General features: G+C 46.7%; 1 protein-coding gene across 2 annotated transcripts in view; it reads right to left on the bottom strand.

Moving 5' to 3' along the window:
• The window catches only part of DNAAF9 (dynein axonemal assembly factor 9), an 85,569-nt gene that overhangs the window by 48,367 nt on the left and 16,784 nt on the right, over positions 1-20,418 (bottom strand). For both annotated transcript variants that reach the window (XR_012234352.1, XM_073586757.1), the window contains exons 2-9: positions 7,606-7,685; positions 6,552-6,671; positions 5,556-5,680; positions 5,344-5,440; positions 5,007-5,113; positions 4,593-4,670; positions 908-1,006; positions 479-534 (exon numbers count right to left, since the gene is read on the bottom strand). Coding sequence is in view for 1 of the 2 variants with exons in the window: in XM_073586757.1 (XP_073442858.1) it covers positions 479-534; positions 908-1,006; positions 4,593-4,670; positions 5,007-5,113; positions 5,344-5,440; positions 5,556-5,680; positions 6,552-6,671; positions 7,606-7,685 (762 nt within the window). In the remaining variant the exon portion in view is untranslated. The remainder of the gene's footprint in view (positions 1-478; positions 535-907; positions 1,007-4,592; positions 4,671-5,006; positions 5,114-5,343; positions 5,441-5,555; positions 5,681-6,551; positions 6,672-7,605; positions 7,686-20,418) is intronic.

The raw sequence follows: 20,418 nt of genomic DNA, 5'->3' as shown, positions 1-20,418 counted from the left end.
GGAGCAGTATTATAGTAGTTATATTCTTGTACATAGCAGTATTATAGTAGTTATATTCTTGTACATAGGAGCAGTACTATAGTAGTTATATTGTTGTACATAGGAGCAGTATTATAGTAGTTATATTCTTGAACCTTGGGGCAGTATTATAGTAGTTATATTCTTGTACATAGGGGCAGTATTATAGTAGTTATATTCTTGTACATAGGGTCAGTATTATAGTAGTTATATTGCTGTACATAAGTGGCAGTATTAAAGTAGTTATATTCTTGTACATGGGGGCAGTATTATAGTAGTTATATTCTTGTAGATAGCAGCAGTATTATAGTAGTTATATTCTTGTACACAGGAGCAGTATTATAGTAGTTATATTCTTGTACATGGGGGCAGTATTATAGTAGTTATATGCTTCATCCTGGGACATACACCTATGATAACACTGATTGCACGGTAACCAGTGAAGATGGCATGCACATACCTGTTATCGGCTATATGGCTGGAGAGCATCCCGTGGCTGTAGTAACTCCTGAATGGCTGCAGGATAATAAGAGATTACATCATGATATAAGGATGTGTCTGCTTCATTATAACCATTATTATTACAGCCATTCAGTGTAATCCTGCTTCTGATGAGTCACATCCTAATCATCGCCTCAGTGAACTCATCATCATAAGAATCTTGGGCAAAATGGCACAAAAATAACTTCTCTGTACAATAGCGGAGGAATCCAGAAGCCGCTTTACTGCTGCATTACTATTCAATACTGAGAATCATTATTTTCTCAATCCAGCTATAATTATTGGTGAGAAGAAGCCGATGAGGTCAGAGCTCATCTCCCCACTGTAGCAATTAGAAAGCTCCGCATTAATGAGTGCAGCTCCGGCTGCTCCTGGCGTCACTTCTTACCTCTCCAGCTTGGGATTCCGACAATTCTAGGAGGAAAGGAATTTCAGTCTCAAAGTTTGACAGAAAACCGCTCCACTGGTGCTGAAATGTCACCAAATCCTGCAAGAAAAGGTGGAAGAGTCAATGTCCTGTACTGAACACACAGCGCAGCAGCATTAACTGAAGGGACAGTCTAAAGGCAGAGTGCACAGTATTCCCTGCTGGATGAGTGTCTACAGAGAATTCAACAACCACAGTACAGATCAATAGTGAGAGAATCCCTCTATAGACGAGCACAGCTCTGGAGTATAGAATCATAGAATCGTAGAGTTGGAAGGGACCTCCTGGGCCATCTGGTCCAACCCCCTGCTCAAAGCAGGATTCGCTAAATCATCCCAGTCAGATGTCTGTCCAGCCTCTGTTTGAAGACTTCCATTGAAGGAGAACTCACCACTTCTCGTGGCAGCCTGTTCCACTCATTGATCACTCTAACTGTCAAAAAGTTTTTTCTAATATCTAATCTGTGTCTCTTCCCATTCAGTTTCATCCCATTGCTTCTAGTCTTTCCTTGTGCAAATGAGAATAAAGTTAATCCTTCTACAATGTGACAGCCCTTTAGATATTTGTAGACAGCTATTAAGTCTCCTCTCAGTCTTCTCTTTTGCAAACTAAACATTCCCAAATCCTGCAACCTTTCCTCATAAGACAGGGTTTGCAGACCGGTCACCATTCTGGTCGCTCTTTTCTGAACTTGCTCCAGTTTGTTGATGTCTTTTTTAAAATGTGGTGCCCAAAACTGGACACAATATTCCAGATGAGGTCTGACCAAAGAGGAGTAGAGGGAAATAATGACTTCACGTGATCTAGACTGTATGCTTCTGTTAATACATCCTAGAATTGCATTTGCCTTTTTTGCTGCTGCATCACACTGTTGACTCATATTCAGTCTGTGATCTATTAGTATACCCAAGTCTTTTTCACATGTGCTGTCACTTAGCCCTATTAAAAACAAGCAATGCGTTGGCCGGGAATAATGCAGCGCAAACCTCAGGATCAGTAATGTAATGTCTGTACACAGTGACTGCACCAGCAGAATAGTGAGTGCAGCTCTGGGGTATAATACAGGATGTAACTCAGGATCAGTAATGTAATGTATGTACACAGTGACTGCACCAGCAGAATAGTGAGTGCAGCTCTGGAGTATAATACAGGAGGTAACTCAGGATCAGTAATGTAATGTATGTACACAGTGACTGCACCAGCAGAATAGTGAGTGCAGCTCTGGAGTATAATACAGGATGTAACTCAGGATCAGTAATGTAATGTATGTACACAGTGACTGCACCAGCAGAATAGTGAGTGCAGATCTGGAGTATAATACAGGAGGTAACTCAGGATCAGTAATGTAATGTATGTACACAGTGACTGCACCAGCAGAATAGTGAGTGCAGCTCTGGAGTATAATACAGGAGGTAACTCGGGATCAGTAATGTAATATATGTACACAGTGACTGCACCAGCAGAATAGTGAGTGCAGCTCTGGAGTATAATACAGAATGTAACTCAGGATCAGTAATGTAATGTATGTACACAGTGACTGCACCAGCAGAATAGTGAGTGCAGCTCTGGAGTATAATAAAGGATGTAACTCAGGATCAGTAATATATGTACACAGTGACTGCACCAGTAGAATAGTGAGTGCAGCTCTGGAGTATAACAGGATGTAACTCAGGATCAGTACAAAATAAGTAATGTAATGTACAGTGGCTTTCGAAAGTATTCAATCCCTTGGCATTTTTTGTGTTTTGCTAACTCACAACCTACAATTTTACTGTTTTTTAGGGTTTGCATCAGTTCATATAAAGAACATGATGACAACTGTGAACATTTTTATTTTTATTGTGAAGCAAACAACAAATAGGACAAAATCCATAACTGTTTACCGCCCTAAAGTCAGTACTTTTGCAGCAATTACATCTACTAGTCGCTTTGGTTAAGTCTCTATGAGCTTTCCACATCTTACCACTGGGATTTTCCCCATTCCTCATGGTAAAACTGCTCCATGTCCATCAGGTTAAATGTTTCCTCTGGTGAACAGAAATTTTCACATCTGACCACAGATTCTCCATTGGATTAAGGTCCGGGCTGTGACTCGGCCGCTCCAGAACATTTACACATTTCCCCTTACACCACTTGAGTGTTGCTTTAGCAGTATACTTTGAGTCATTGCCTAGTTGGAAGGTGAACCTCCGTCCCAGTGTCAAACAGGTTTTGCTCAAGAATATCCCTGTATTTCTCACCATCTATCTTCCCTTTGATTCGGGCTACTTTCTCTGTCCGTGTTGCCGAAAAACATCCCCACAGTATGATGCTGCCACCTCGTTTTACTGTGGGGGTGGTGTTCTTGGGGTGAAGAGCTGTGTTGGTTTGGCGTCAGACATAGCATTTATTTTGGTGGCTAAAAAATTTAAATTTTGGTGTCATCTGACAACAGCACCTTCCTTCGTACATATGGGGTCTCCCAAATTTTTTTGTGTTTAAGTAAAACTTTTTTTAAGCCCACTCTTCCACAAATGCCCCCTCTATGGAGTGTTCGGCTTATTGTGGTCCTATGAACAGATACTCTAGTCTCTGCTTACGAACTCAGCCCCTCCTTCAGGATTACCTTAGGTCTCTGTGCTGCCTTCTCTGATTAATGCCCTCCTTGCCCGGGCTGAGAGATTTGGTGGCACCCTCTCTTGGCAGGTTTGTGATTGGGATATTTTTTTTTTTTTTTTACAACCCATTCCTGACTTGTACATCTCAACAACTTCGTCCCTGACTTGTTTAGAGATCTCCTTGGTCTTGGTGGTCTTGTTTGGAGATCTCCTTGGTCTTGGTGGTCTTGTTTGGAGATCTCCTTGGTCTTGGTGGTCTTGTTTGGAGATCTCCTTGGTCTTGGTGGTCTTGTTTGGAGATCTCCTTGGTCTTGGTGGTCTTGTTTGGAGATCTCCTTGGTCTTGGTGGTCTTGTTTGGAGATCTCCTTGGTCTTGGTGGTCTTGTTTGGAGATCTCCTTGGTCTTGGTGGTCTTGTTTGGAGATCTCCTTGGTCTTGGTGGTCTTGTTTGGAGATCTCCTTGGTCTTGGTGGTGTTGTTTGGAGATCTCCTTGGTCTTCATGTCTTCATGGTGTTTGGAGATCACCTTGTTCTTCGTGGTGTTGTTCGGAGATCTCCTTGGTCTTTGTGGTCGTGTTTGGATATCACCTTGTTCTTCGTGGTGTTGTTTGGACATCTCCTTGGTCTCTATGGTGTTGTTCGGAGATCTCCTTGGTCTTCATGGTGTTTGGTTAGTGGTGCCTCTTGTTAATGGTACTGCAGCCTCTGTGGCCTTTCAGAAAAGGTAAAGTGTATATACTAACAGACATGAAACATTTAGATTGCACACAGGGGGACGTCCTGTCACTAAGTATGGGACTTATGAAGATAATTGCTTGCACCAGAAATTTTTAGGGACTTTAGCGCAAAAGGGGTGAATACATATGTTCATGCCAATTTTTAGCTATTTGATCCCATAAATTTAATTTATGCCTAGATTATTCTAAATCTGATGTATCACACATAGGTTGTACTGTAACAAAATAGGTAAAAAGTCAAGGAGGTGAATACTTTTGCAAGGCAACATATGTATGCAGTGACCAGCATATCCCCCATCTTGATAGTCGTACCTCCATTACCAGATCCTCTAAAGAGACGGGGTCCATGATGCTGTACACTCTCCACAGACTCTCGCTCACGTCCATCAACTGTAAGACACACCGTGATTGCGGGACGTGACATACGTGATATGACCACACACAGTACAGTTGACAGAAATCTCTCAGCAGTTGTCGTATGCAATGTTACCCCAGGGTGCTGGACAACATGCCACAATACACAATGTCTTACCCCAGAGCAGCAGGAGGCTGGGGACAGTCTTCTGCCTCCTTCTAATATTGGGTCTAATGTCCCAGGTGTCCATGTTGCCCCCACCCTCCTACCACACACAGTGAACAGAGCAGGGTGGGTGGAAGGAAACACTGATGAGGGAGGCAATCACCAAGTGTAGGAACAATGACCATGGCCCTTATGATAACACATACCTCGTATTTCATTGTAAAGAAGCCCCCGCCTCCGATGCCCTCCAGTGCAAACGCCTGCACGATCGGCCACTTCTCCACTATGAACATGTCGAATGATTGCAGGTGACCTGAGGGAATACGAGGGTGAAGGGTCACGCTATGGATGGGCTCTCGATTACCCATCAGATCACCAGGGATGGAGGCATTCACTCCTCCACTACCAGAGATCGGCGGAGAAATGGACGAGGGATATGGGCACGTAACCAGAGCACAGTATACACCTGTCCCAATAGTAAGGCACTGGGTTCTAACGGGGGCCGCTGATCCCCTGAACCATGACGGGTCCAGCACTGCTGACCTTGGGAGCTGTACGGGATCCCGATGCGGCGGCAGTCTCGGACCATGTTGACAAAACTTGCAATTTTAAACTCTTCTGCGGCTTCTTCATCTTCGTACTACAGACAAGAAAGAAGATAAGACTTAGACATCTGCTTCATGCAAGCGAGCGTTAGCTCCACGGACAAGCAGGCAGCACATGTGTGACAGGCGAGGACGGGAGAGACCACGTGCCTCATTTTGGTTCATACAGTGGACGTGCAGGTTCCTCCAGCAGCTGACGTACGGCAGCAGGTAGGAGTAGTTCACAGGGTTACAGTACAGGTGGACGCTGTCCGAGCGGATCAGGATGATCACATCTGCAAAAAGACAAGAAATCACAAAGACACTGTGACTAGAAGCCGAGGAGGAGGACGAGACTGCTGAGGAGGACGAGAGAGCCGAGGAGGAGGAGGACGAGACAGCCAAGGAAGAGACAGCCGAGGAGGAGGACGAGACAGCCGAGGAGAAGGAGGAGGACCAGACAGCCGAGGAGAAGGAGGAAGACGACGAGACAGCCGAGGAGGAAGACGACGAGACAGCCGAGGAGGAAGACGACGAGACAGCCGAGGAGGAAGACGACGAGACAGCCGAGGAGGAAGACGACGAGACAGCCGAGGAGGAAGACGACGAGACAGCCGAGGAGGAAGACGACGAGACAGCCGAGGAGGAAGACGTCGAGACAGCCGAGGAGGAAGACGACGAGACAGCCGAGGAGGAAGACGACGAGACAGCCGAGGAGGAAGACGACGAGACAGCCGAGGAGGAAGCCGAGGAGGAAGACGACGAGACAGCCGACGAGACAGCCGAGGAGGAAGACGTCGAGACAGCCGAGGAGGAGGACGACGAGACAGCCGAGGAGGAGGACGACGAGACAGCCGAGGAGGAAGACGACGAGACAGCCGAGGAGGAAGACGACGAGACAGCCGAGGAGGAAGACGACGAGACAGCCGAGGAGGAAGACGACGAGACAGCCGAGGAGGAAGACGACGAGACAGCCGAGGAGGAAGACGACGAGACAGCCGAGGAGGAAGACGACGAGACAGCCGAGGAGGAAGACGACGAGACAGCCGAGGAGGAAGACGACGAGACAGCCGAGGAGGAAGACGACGAGACAGCCGAGGAGGAAGACGACGAGACAGCCGAGGAGGAAGACGACGAGACAGCCGAAGTGTAGTACTGTCAACCCACCATCCAGAACTTCCTCTGGAAATCCATTCTTCTCAAAGTCCATGCTTCTCTGGCTGTACAGGTTAAAGAGGAGATAATTGGCCAGATCCCTGCAGCCATCATTGTAGCGGCTGTCAATGCCTGGAAGCAAAGAGATACATCATATAAGAGACTGCAGAGACCAGGGTGTACCCCACCAGCATCTGTACCCCAGTCATCACAGCTGCTCTACCCCACAACACCAGCCGCTGTCAGGCATACTACTTGCTGCTGGACCCCGCACCACCAGCCGCTGGACCCCCACACCGCCAGCCGCTGGACCCCCACACCGCCAGCCACTGGACCCCCGAGTCCGCCAGCCGCTGGACCCCCACATCGCCAGCCGCTGGACCCCCACACCGCCAGCCCCTCGACCCCCACACAGTCAGCCCCTCGACCCCCACACAGTCAGCCGCTGGACCCCCACACAGCCAGCCGCTGGTACCCCTCCCCTCCACCCGGAAGACCTCCACACCACCAGCCCCTGGACCCCCACACCACCAGCCCCTGGACCCCCACACCACCAGCGGCTGGACCCCCACACCACCAGTGGCCGCACCCCACACCACCAGCCGCTGTACCCCACACTACTTGCTGCTGGACCCTGCACCACCAGCCGCTGAACCCCCACACCACCAGCCGCTGGACCCCCCCAAACACCACCAGCCGCTGAACCCCACTCATCACAGTTGCTGTACCTCACACCACCAGCCTCTGTACCCCACTCATCCAAGCTGGCACCAGTTCACTACACAGCCGACCTGGGTATCTTACTAATCATGACCCCTTCCAACCCCAGAACATCTTCAGTTTGGGACAGGGCTGTGGAGTCTGGGTCCATTTTGGTGGAGTCGTTATAAAATGTAAGTTTTTTCATAATAATTTGGGAAAGCAATGAAACGTCCTAATGTCAGTTCTGTTTCTGATCTGAGGGTCTCGGCCTTTAGATGACTCCGCTGCTCTTCACGTCAGTAGTGACCGGGGCTGTGGAGTCGGGGTCTGTCTTGGTGTAACAGCGGCCATGTCAGCCCCTTACCCAGTATACACAGGATGCCGTCCGGAGAGGATTTGCTGGATTTTGTGAGGATTTCTTGTATTTTCCTCAGACGACTGCAGCTGAAGAGCAAAAAAGAAAGCAAGTTATACGAGAGACTACCACAAGGAGAAATCACCACCACCCCTCAACCTCACTCCTTGTAGGGACCGCAGCACGGTTCGGGGGGGGGGGGGGAACTTCCTGCTCATATGCAAATAATGCACCTGGAGCCCCATGGGCGGGGCTGTGACACAAGTGCCCTTCCCAGTTTGCACAGCTAGCTCTGCCCACACTGCATTGATGGAGGGCAGTAAGCCAGCTGGCCAATCTGTTGTAGGAAGGGTCCTTCAGAACGCAGGCCCCGCCCATAATGCTCACAGCGCCTTATTTGCATATGGACATGAAGGTTTTCACCCAAACCATCCACTGGATTTTTGAGGTAAAATGGCAGAAATCATCTTACGCCCCTACAGCCCTCGGATCGGATCCCCGTTATTACAACGCTACTAATTATTGAGCGCTGTGGGAGTAGAGGAGACGGAATTCACGAACGGACCCAACCCTGCTCCAGAGATCAAAAAAAAGGTTCAGCACAACGAGCTTCATCCCCGTAATAACACACTGGTGTCAGCCGTGATCAGAGGACTGCAAAGAATCCGGAATATTCCCTGGTAACGTGGACCGTGACCGCAGAGACGTGACCGGCACAAACAGATGATTGTTGTCCAGCACAACACCAGATTGTCATCCTGCAGTAAGGATTGGGAGCGAGGGTGGCGCTGCCGGGCAGCCTCGTGACTGGCGGCGCTCAACACCACCAGGAAAGGGCCAGAAATAATCATAAAGGAACCGTAGGAAGGAAACAGAGACGGCTATTTGTGGGGACAAGTGACACAGCAAGAAACGACCTGGAAACCATCTGCAGTGACTTTGAAAACTTAGATAAGAAAGTGAAAGAACTGGGAGCGCAGGTGGTCTTCTCTTCCATCCTCCCAGTGGATGGCCATGGAACAAGGAGGTGGAATAAGATTCTGCAGGTGAACAACTGGCTACGTCGATGGTGCCGTCAGCAAGGATTTGGATTTCTGGATCACGGAGTGAATTACCTTTACGATGGACTACTTGCTAGAGATGGGGTGCACCTTACCAAGACTGGAAAACATGTATTTGGAAGTTGCCTTGCTACACTTATCAGGAGAGCTTAAGGCTAAGTTCACACGAAACGGAACTCCGGAGTTCTGGAATTCCATTCCGCGGGAAAATCGCATTTTAAATTCCCGCGGAAAAACCAGCATTTTGCAAGCGTAATTAGCTTGCAAAATGCTAGTGTTTTCCAAGCGATCTGTAGCATCGCTTGGAGAACTGATTGACAGGTTGGTCACACTCGTCAAACAGTGTTTGACAAGTGTGACCAACTTTTTACTACTGAGGCCGCCTATGCAGCATCAGTAGTAAAAGATAAAATGTAAAAAAAAAAAAATAAAAAATGGTGTTATTCTTACCTTCCGACGTCCCGCGCAGCCTTCCCGCCTCTCTCCACGCTGCCGTTCTCAGTAATCTTTTGCGAAAATGCCTGCGATGACGTCCATTCTCGCGATCATTCGCGATGACGTTGCGTGAATGACCGCGAGACTTCGCGATCCCGCGAGAACGGACGTCATCGCGGGCATTTTCGCAAAGGCTTACTGGGACCGGGAGCGTGGAGAGAGGCGGGAAGGCTGCGCGGGACGTCGGAAGGTGAGAATAACAATATTTTTTATTTTAAATTCTATTTTTTACAGGGATATGTTACCCAAAGCCCAGAGGACAGTCTCCTCTCCTCCAGACCGTGGGTACCATCCGCAAATGTTCTGCTTACTTTTCGCATGGTGTGCACAGCCACATGCGGGGAAGTAAGCAGAACAATGCATTCCTATGGGTGCGGGATCGCCGCAATTCCGCAAAATTAATGAGCATGCTGCGTTTTTTACCGCAAAGCGATTCCGCAGCGGTAAAAAACGCAGCATTAGCAAAGCATTGCGGAATCCCATAGGAATGCATGGGATGCTTATTTTTCGCGGCAAAATCGCGCAGTTAAAACCGCCGCGGTAACGCGAAAAAAACGCCACGTGTGAACTCAGCCTTACACTAGAACAACGTGGGAAGGGAAGCAAAAGGCCAGAAAAAGCCATACACCTGACAAATGCTATTGAGAATTCTGCTATTAGAAGTGGAAAGGAAGAACAAAGACAAAAAAATCTAAACAATAAAAATATTGGAGAAAGAGAAACCAATCACAAACTAAAATGTTTCTATACTAATGCACAAAGCATGGGCAACAAACAAAGAGAATTGGAACTACTAACACAGGAAAAGAAATATGATGTCATTGGAATCACTGAAACTTGGTGGGACAATACACATGATTGGAATACAAGACTAGAAGGATACAACTTATTTGCCAGAAACAGACTTGATAAACGAGGAGGAGGTGTCGCATTGTATGTTAGAAACGCGTATATCTGCACAGAGATTGAAGCTTCAGAGACTGGGAGTTCTGTGGAAACTGTTTGGGTAAGAATACAAGGACAGAACAATGGAAAGGACACCATTGTAGGCATTTACTACAGGCCGCCTGTGCAAGCTGAAGATATGGATGAACTCTTTATGCATCAAATGGCCAAGTTCTCCAAAAATATGACATAGTTGTCATGGGAGATTTCAACTATCCAGACATTTGTTGGGAATCTCTCTCAGGCAAAACTAACAGGTCAAGGAAATTCTTATCCTCTCTTGCTGACAACTTTATCTTCCAGAAGGTAGGGGAGAAAACAAGGGGAACTGCTACCTTGGATCTAATCCTTATAAACAGGGAGGAAATGGTTGAGGAGGTATAAGTGGCTCGGACCCTAGGATGTAGCGACCATGCTATTTTAGAATTTTGGATAACTAGAGGAGGAAGACCTGTGAAGACTCAGATGTCAAGGTTAGATTTCAGAAAGGCAGATTTTAAGGGATTTTAAGGACAAAAATGTCCAGGAAGGGCCTTTCCTCCATGCATGTTTACAGAAATACGGATTCGGTGATAGATTTTTAAAATGGATTAGTATATTATATATGAAACCCAAGGCCCGGGTTATTGTAAATAGTTCCATATCTGAGGCCTTTTCACTTCACAGGGGAACCCGTGTTCCCTGTCCCCTGTCCTTTTTGCTCTTGCGATCGAGGCACTGGCAATACACATAAGATCCTCCCCCAGTATTGTGGGCATAGAAATAGCGGATAGGATAGATACCATAGGTCTATATGCTGATGATATGGTGATATTTATGGATAGAGCGGAAGAAACCCTGACAAGAGTGATCACCACTATAAATACATTCAGTAAATATTCTGGCCTGTATATAAACTGGGAGAAATCTGCTCTGATGCCTCTCTCCCATGCCCCAACTTGAGACTCTCTCCTCATTACCCATAGTACCCAGTTTTAAATATCTAGGTGTCCATATTTCTCATGGCAGTACGCTTACTTAACATACATCCATTGCTGGAGATGGTCAAAGTCAAATTCACAGTTTGGAGTAAACTCCCGCTGTCTGTAGCCGGACGCATTAACCTAATTAAAATGATATTGCTCCCCAAGCTCAGCTATTCTCTCACAGTGCTGTGGTGGTGCCCAGGTCCTTCTTTGCGAACCTGAATTCCCAGATTACGTCTTTTGTATGGGGGAAAACCAGGCCTAAACTCAAGCTATCCACCCTGCAAAGACCTAAAAAGATGGGGGGGCAGCGTTACCGAACTTTTTTCTGTATTATCTGGCTGGACAGGCCAGAGCTGTAAGTGGATGCCCGGTGGTCACCTCCCTAATTCTGAAGATCATCTGCTTCATGCCGCACGGGCTGATTGCCCGCTGGGTTTTTTGGAATTGGGGAAAATAAATGTCTCTCGTTCGTTGCCCTTACTTCGTCTGGCACGATCAGTATGGAAACAGATTAGAAGGGTGATTGGATTTAGAGATATTATAGCTGAGATGCCCCTATGGAATAATGGTTACCTCCCGGCATTACTTGAACACCCGTCTGCCGAATTCTGGACTCAATACAATGTTTTACGATAGGTGATCTACATGATCATGGATCTCTGATATCTTTTGAACATTTACAGGTTAAATGCGGTGCCCCAAGGTCGCAGTTCTTCCGTTATTTACAATTAAGGTCAGCCTTTCAGTCACACATGAGAAATGTGGGTGCAGACAATGCTCTCTCGTCTTTACCCTTGATAGGAATCCTTTCATCACAGGGTCCCCAGAGTCTCATCTCCTCTCTGTACACATACATGCTGTCAGTGGGGTCAGAGTCCACAATAGATTCGGTTAAAGGGAAAGGCTCATCCCTGGTGCACAGGGAGTGGAGTGGGAGGAAATTTTGGAGTCTCCAACCAGGGTATCTCCGTCTGTTAATAACAGGAGGATACAATTATATATTATAAACCAATCATATTTGACTCTGACTCGACTCTTTAAGATGGGCCGTCTTAAAGATGTCATCTACTAGATGCAGATTTTATCCACATGATCTGGCAGTGTCCTATCACTGCACAATACTGGAAGGAGGTGACATCATTAACGTCCCTGGTACAAGTTCCTGTTCCCCTTGAGCCGCTGGTCTGTTTATTTTGGGTATGGGATGAGGAGACATGGGATCGATATGCTGGGATTTTCTTACGGGAGACGTTGTTTATGGCACGAAGGGTACTGGCACTGCGGTGGATGGGAGGCTCATCGCCCTCTCTTGGGATCTGGATCAATTTAGTGAACTCTATCATCCCATATGAGCGCACGCTGCATCAAAACAGAAGATGCCCGGGTAAATTTGAGAAGATTTGGGAGAGGTGGAACTCCTCTCACCTTACTTTGTAGAGTGGAGATGTCACATAATAGATGATTAATTGTGTAGTTTTAGGCTGCAAAATAGTTGTTGTTCTTGTAGATATAGGTAGTTAGATAGGTTTTATCACTTGAGCAATAACATAAAGACCAGTGTGATATATTTGACATTGTTTTATTCGGTATACAACTGGTGTGCACATTTTCTTTTGCATTTAATGTCATATGAACATATATATTTTGTACAGTATTTTACACCATGTACAAGTATGTATAATGTATACCCTGTTTATGGCTTAATAAACAAATTTAAAAAAAAAAATGTCTAGGAAGGATGGGAAATCTTGAAAAATGAGATTCTCAAAGCACAATTGTTAACAATTCCGAAAAGAGGGAAGAATAGGAAGCATTTAAGGAAACCAGGATGGATGAACACAGAGCTAAAAAGTAAGAAAAAAATGTTTATAAAATGGAAAGAGGGAGGCATATCTAAAGAAGAATATAATGCTGTCTGCAGAACCTGCAGGGCACAAATCAGATTACTAAAGCTGACAATGAATTGAGGCTTGCAAGAGACGTCAAAAGCAATAATAAAGGATTTTGGGGATATGTCAAAAGTAAAAGAAAAGTCAAAGATGCTATAGGATTTTTACAGGATGAAAATGATGGAATGGTAAGACAGGATGTTGAGAAGGCTGAACTTTTAAATTCCTATTTTGCATCTGTTTTCTCTCAGAAAGGAAATGTAACATCAACTGTTCTTCACTGTCCTATTAAGAGTATAGAAGAATCCAGGATATCTATACAGAAAGATAGTGAGGAAACACTTAGCTAACCTAAATGAATTCAAGTCTCCAGGTCCAGATGAATTACACCCCAGAGTACTGAAGGAGATAGCAGAAGAAATATTTGAACCCCTCTCCATAATCTTTGAAAATTCTTGGAGAACAGGAGAAGTCCCAGAAGACTGAAGAAGAGCAAACGTTGTTCCTATCTTCAAAAAGGGGAAGAACGTGAACCCAGGCAACTATAGGCCGGTGAGTCTGACTTCTATACCAGGAAAGATCTTTGAAAAAATTATTAAACAACATGTATGTCAGTACCTGGATAAGAATGAAGTGATAAAACAGAGTCAGCATGGGTTTGTAACTAATAAGTCACGTCAGACTAACTTAGTTTCCTTCTATGACGGAATCACTGACTGGGTGGATCAGGGAAATGCTGTAGATATAGTATATCTTGACTTCAGCAAAGCATTTGACAAAGTATCTCACACAATCCTTATTGAAAAAATGACTAAGTATGGAATGGACAAGGCAACTGTTAGGTGGATTCATAACTGGCTTAGTGATCGGACCCAAAGAGTGGTCGTAAATGGATGCACATCCAGTTGGAAGAATGTCTCAAGTGGAGTACCACAGGGCTCTGTCCTGGGCCCTGTATTGTTCAACATCTTTATCAATGATTTAGATGAAGGAATTGAGGGTAAACTGATTAAATTTGCTGATGACACAAAGCTAGGAAGGATAACCAATAATAGAGAGAGAGGATTCAAAAAGATATAAATAAACTAGAGGAGTGGGCAGCAACTAACAGAATAGTTTTTAACAGGGAAAAATGCAAAGTACTACATCTGGGCAATAACAATAAAAAAAGCATATACAGAATGGGAGGAATAGGGCTAAGCAACAGCACATGTGAAAAAGACGGGTATACTAATAGATCACAGACTGAATATGAGTCAACAGTGTGATGCAGCAGCAAAAAAGGCAAATGCAATTCTAGGATGTATTAACAGAAGCATACAGTCTAGATCACGTGAAGTCATTATTGCCCTCTACACCTCTTTGGTCAGACCTCATCTGGAATACTGTGTCCAGTTTTGGGCGCCACATTTTAAAAAAGACATCAACAAACTGGAGCAAGTTCAGAAAAGAGCGACCAGAACGGGGACCGGTCTGCAAACCATGTCTTATGAGGAAAGGTTGCAGGATTTGGGAATGTTTAGCTTGCAAAAGAGAAGACTGAGAGGAGACTTAATAGCTGTCCACAAATATCTCAAGGGCTGTCACATTGTAGAAGGATCATCTTTATTCTCATTTGCACAAGGAAAGACTAGAAGCAATGGGATGAAACTGAATGTGAGGAGACACAGATTAGATATTAGAAAAAAACTTTTTGACAGAGTGATCAATGAGTGGAACAGGCTGCCACGAGAGGCAGTGAGTTCTCCTTCAATGGAAGCCTTCAAACAGAGGCTGGACAGACATCTGTCTGGGATGATTTTGCGAATCCTGCTTTGAGCAGGAAGTTGGACCAGATGGCCCAGGAGGTCCCTTCCAACTCTACGATTCTATGATTCTATGATACAAAGAGGCAGAGGAGAAAGAAAGGCCCAGCTACAAAAAGCAGATCTGAGTGGGGGGCTCAGGACCCTTCATTCTCATCCTCCGAGGGGATCTCTGGGGTCACATTGCACTCATCATACATCAATCAGGTGTATAAGAAACATAGGTGTTATTAGTCATTGTACAGGAGGAGGAAGTGAGCTGTGACATCGCCTATTGTGAATGGTGGATCCTTGTGATATCTACTGTACATAGAGGTGTTATCAGTCATTGTACAGGAGGAGGAGGTGAGCTCTGACATCACCTATTGTGAATGGTTGATCCTGTGATATCTACTGTATATAGGAGATGTTATCATCAGACACTGTACAAGAGAGGAGGTGAGCTCTGACATCACCTATTGTGAATGGTGGATCCAGTGTCATCTACTGTATATGGAGGTGTTATCAGTCATTGTACAGCAGGAGGTGAGCTGTGATATCACCTGTTGTGAATGGTGGATCCTTGTGTTATCTACGGTATATAGAGGTGTTATCAGTCATTCTACAGTAGGTGGAAGAGGTGAGCTGTGACATATATACAGTAGATAACACAGGATTCCACATGCCAAATAGGTGATGTCACAGCTCACCTCCTCCTCCTCCTGTACAATAACTGATAACACCTCTATAGTTTTATGGGACATTGATAGGCTCTCATTAACTGTCATTTACCAATAATGGGGGATCTGTGCGATCGTTCTTTCCCCCTCACTTTCGATACTGTAGATCGCACTTATTTTCATGCCCCCCCCCGCTGGGCTGTGACTGGAAGCGACACACGTTGGTACAAAGAACAGACTGAGGTCTCCCCAGGATTTTTTAGCTTTCCGCGTCCTAAGTGAAAAGCCTCCAGCGGAGGAGAAGCCGTGCTCTTACTATGGGGAGGGGGGAACCTGGGGATATTACAGTAAGGCGTGCGAGTAAACAGCCATCGCTCATGTTAGGACAGACCCCAGCGGATAATTCCTCGAGGGATTCAGCAACGTGAGAAATCTCCTCGGGGTAAATCTCTGCTCGTCTATAATGTAACCAGCGCAGAGTATGGAGAACGTCTTGGGCATTAAATCATACAGGGATCGTCAGAAGTGACGAGAAGCCGTCGCTCAGGACAAGAAAATGATGATAATGGAGGCCGCAATTAGTCACCTGATCAAAGCCCAAGGACCTCGGAGATTCACTAATGCTGCCAAAATGCTGAGGCTGAAGCCCAAGAGGATGATGAGCTGCAATCTCTGTGTCATTATGAGTGGTTATGATCACATAGGGGAGGTGCTCGGGTTAGTACATGTCTGGCAGGTGGCAGAAGAGATCACAGGGGGTCCCCAAAGACCCCAGTAAGGGCAGCCTATGGATCCAGTTACTGGACTGCATCGTACTGGGAGATCGGGGCAGCGCCTCGCCCCTCATGGAGTCCGAAACTGATGAGTAACCGGAAACAAAATCTGTAAGACTGCCCCCACCTGCCATGTACCAGTGCCTGGGTCACCAAGAAATACAGCGGGCAATGGATGCCATGAATTAGTACTGTGCCAAGAGAGCCCCCTGTCTGGACAATCCTACTGGGACACCTTCCCAGCACTGACACATTGTAACAACACCTGGGGACAGCAGATGAGGTGGTGCTCACCACCGGCACAACACTGACACAGGCAGAAGGAAATATGCAGAGGCCGCAGCTGCTCCTCCTGCCAAACAGGACACACACGGGTATCAGGGGCGGGCTGGGCTAGGAGGCAAAGGGGCAAATGCCCCCGAGGCCGGTCGCCTAGCAGCTGCTCCTCCTGCCAAGCAGGACCCAACTGGATATCGGGGCGGGCTGGGCAAGGAGGCAGAGGGGCAAATGCCCCTGGGGCAGGCAGCCTAGCAGCTGCTCCTACTGCCAAGCAGGACACACACGTGTATCAGGGGTGGGCTGGGCCAGGATGCAGAGAGGCAAATGCCCTCGGGGCAAGCAACCGCTCATCCTGCCAAGCAAGAACCAACTGGATATCAGGGGTGGGCAGGGCCAGAAGAGCAAATGCCCCTGGGGCCGGTCCCCTAGCAGCTGCTCCTCCTACCAAGCAGGACACACCCGGGTATCAGGGGCGGGCTGGACCAGGAGGTAGAGGAGCAAATGCCCCTGGGGCCAGTCCCCTAGCAGCTGCTCCGCCTGCTTAGCAGGACACACACGGGTATCAGGGGCGAGCAGGGCCAGGAGACAGAGGGGCAAATGCCCCAGGGGCGGGTCCCCTAGCAGCTGCTCATCCTGCCAAGTAGGACACACCCGGGTATCAGGGGTGGTCTGGGCTAATCACCCTCCCCTGACCAAGCAGCTGTTCTAAATCTGGCTTGCACCCTCTCCTCGTCCATACACACACCAGCCCTCTCACCGTCTGGGCCACGCACGCTCAGTAATTGCAGTGTAGCCTCAGAATAAACCACTGAAAACTGAATGTGTTATAGCAGAACCCGTGCGGGGCTTTATAGATCCTTACACATCTGCGATGAATAGAAGAAAAAGTAATAAGAAAAATCCTCATAATACAAAGAGGGTATTCCCAGGTTCAGTACTGGGCAGCCTGGATGAATCCTGCGCCTGTACACAGGCTGGGCGCCATGATGCCGATCCGCCGAGGTCCTCGTCGTCCTCAGTACCTCAGTAAGGGAGACACCACACGTACCCCCATATACAGTTTTCGCCAAAAGTATTGACACCCCTGCAATTCTGTCAGATAATACTCAGTTTCTTCCTGAAAATGATTGCAAACACAAATTCTTTGTTATTATTATCTTCATTTAATTTGTCTTAAATGAAAAAACACAAAAGACAATGAAGCAAAACATTGATCATTTCACACAAAACTCCAAAAAAGGGCCAGACAAAAGTATTGGCACCCTCAGCCTAATACTTGGTTGCACAACCTTTAGCCAAAATAACTGCGACCAACCGCTTCCGGTAACCATCAATGAGTTTCTTACAATGCTCTGCTGGAATTTTAGACCATTCTTCTTTGGCAAACTGCTCCAGGTCCCTGATATTTGAAGGGTGCCTTCTCCAAACTGCCATTTTTAGATCTCTCCACAGGTGTTCTATGGGATTCAGGTCTGGACTCATTGCTGGCCACCTTAGAAGTCTCCATTGCTTTCTCTCAAACCATTTTCTAGTGCTTTTTGAAGTGTGTTTTGGGTCACTGTCCTGCTGGAAGACCTATGACCTCTGAGGGAGACCCAGCTTTCTCACACTGGGCCCTACATTATGGTGCAAAATTTGTTGGTAGTCTTCAGACTTCATAATGCCATGCACACGGTCAAGCAGTCCAGTGCCAGAGGCAGCAAAGCAACCCCAAAACATCAGGGAACCTCCACCATGTTTGACTGTAGGGACCGTGTTCTTTTCTTTGAATGCCTCTTTTTTCTCCTGTAAACTCTATGTTGATGCCTTTGCCCAAAAAGCTCTACTTTTGTCTCATCTGACCAGAGAACATTCTTCCAAAACGTTTTAGGCTTTTTCAGGTAAGTTTTGGCAAACTCCAGCCTGGCTTTTTTATGTCTTGGGGTAAGAAGTGGGGTCTTCCTGGGTCTCCTACCATACAGTCCCTTTTCATTCAGACGCCGATGGATAGTATGGGTTGACACTGTTGTACCCTCGGACTGCAGGGAAGCTTGAACTTGTTTGGATGTTAGTCGAGGTTCTTTATCCAACATCCGCACAATCTTGCGTTGAAATCTCTTGTCAATTTTTCTTTTCCGTCCACATCTAGGGAGGTTAGCCACAGTGCCATGGGCTTTACACTTCTTGATGACACTGCGCACGGTAGACACAGGAACATTCAGGTCTTTGGAGATGGACTTGTAGCCTTGAAATTGCTCATGCTTCCTCAAGACCTCAGACAGTTCTTTGGTCTTCTTTCTTTTCTCCATGCTCAATGTGGTACACACAAGGACACAGGACAGAGGTTGAGTCAACTTTAATCCATGTCAACTGGCTGCAAGTGTGATTTAGTTATTGCCAGCACCTGTTAGGTGCCACAGGTAAGTTACAGGTGCTGTTAATTACACAAATTAGAGAAGCATCACATGATTTTTCGAACAGTGCCAATACTTTTGTCCACCCTCTTTTTTATGTTTGGTATGGAATTATATCCTATTTGGCTTTAGGACAATTCTTTTTGTGTTTTTTCATTTAAGACAAATTAAATGAAGATAATAATACCAAAGAATTTGTGTTTGCAATCATTTTCAGGAAGAAACTGAGTATTATCTGACAGAATTGCAGGGGTGTCAATACTTTTGGCCACAACTGTATAATGTGTATCTGCGGATATATGTGTGTATGTGAGCGGCTGGACGCCAGGCGCCATGTGCATCGTGTTAGCAGTCTCCTGGGTGCCTGCGGCTTCTTGCGCTCCCCCGTCCTGAGGCGCGCTCCCCTCCATGTGCATCGTGTTAGCAGTCTCCTGGGTGCCTGCGGCTTCTTGCGCTCCCCCGTCCTGAGGCGCGCTCCCCTCCATGTGCATCGTGTTAGCAGTCTCCTGGGTGCCTGCGGCTTCCTGCGCTCCCCCGTCCTGAGGCGCGCTCCCCTCCATGTGCATCGTGTTAGCAGTCTCCTGGGTGCCAGCGGCTTCCTGCGCTCCCATCCATGTGCAGCTACTTCATCATCTTCTCTTCTTACCAATGCTTTACATTCACACTCATGGACGCGGAGCCCCCGTTATTGACCTGGTGATTGCATTACTCCCTTTATCTGTACACATCAGAGTAAGGGTGAGTGCACACGCTGCGGATTGACCTGCAGATTTTTCCGCACGGATTTGCAGGTATAACCGCAGGTAATGTGACCTGCGGTTTTCCTGCGGATTGGCCAGCGGTTTTCCCCTACGGTTTGACACCTGGACAATGGAGCAGGCGTCAAACTCCTGCAGAATCCGCAGAAAGAATTGACATGTTGCGGATTTAAAGCCGCAGCAAATCTGTGCGGAAAAATCTGCAGCATGTGCACTGTGGATTTGAAAACCCATTGAAATGCATTGTACTGTACAATGCCTGCGGATGCGCAGTAAAATCCGCACCGTGTGCACATACCCTAAGGCTATGTGCCCACGTATGCAGAAAATTCCTGACAAAAAAACGGACTCCTTCCCAGAAAACGCGCATTTTTGCCGCGTCCCCAGACACATAGAAAATAGCTAAAAATGTGGACTTTTCCGCAAAATTAATGAGCATGCTGCGTTTTTTACCGCGAAGCGTTTTTTTCGCGGAAAAAAACGCATCAATATGCGTTAAAATGCATTAAAATGAATGGGATGCTTCTTTTGAGCGATTTTTAAGTGTTTTTGCTGGTAAAAACGCTTAAAAAACGCTTACGCGGGCACACAGCCTAAAGGTTCCAGTCAGTTTAGAAATAGAAACGCCATTGTCATAAACCCAACTAGGGACATGTGTAGAATCATAGAATCGTAGAGTTGGAAGGGACCGCCTGGGCCATCTGGTCCAACCCCCTGCTCAAAGCAGGATTCGCTAAATCATCCCAGTCAGATGTCTGTCCAGCCTATGTTTGAAGACTTCCATTGAAGGAGAACTC

This window comes from Dendrobates tinctorius, unplaced genomic scaffold (genome assembly GCF_039654945.1).
Source record: "Dendrobates tinctorius isolate UK_male_01 unplaced genomic scaffold, ASM3965494v1 ptg000095l, whole genome shotgun sequence".
Lineage (NCBI taxonomy): Eukaryota > Metazoa > Chordata > Amphibia > Anura > Dendrobatidae > Dendrobates > Dendrobates tinctorius.
This window is presented reverse-complemented; position numbering and strand designations above follow the sequence as displayed.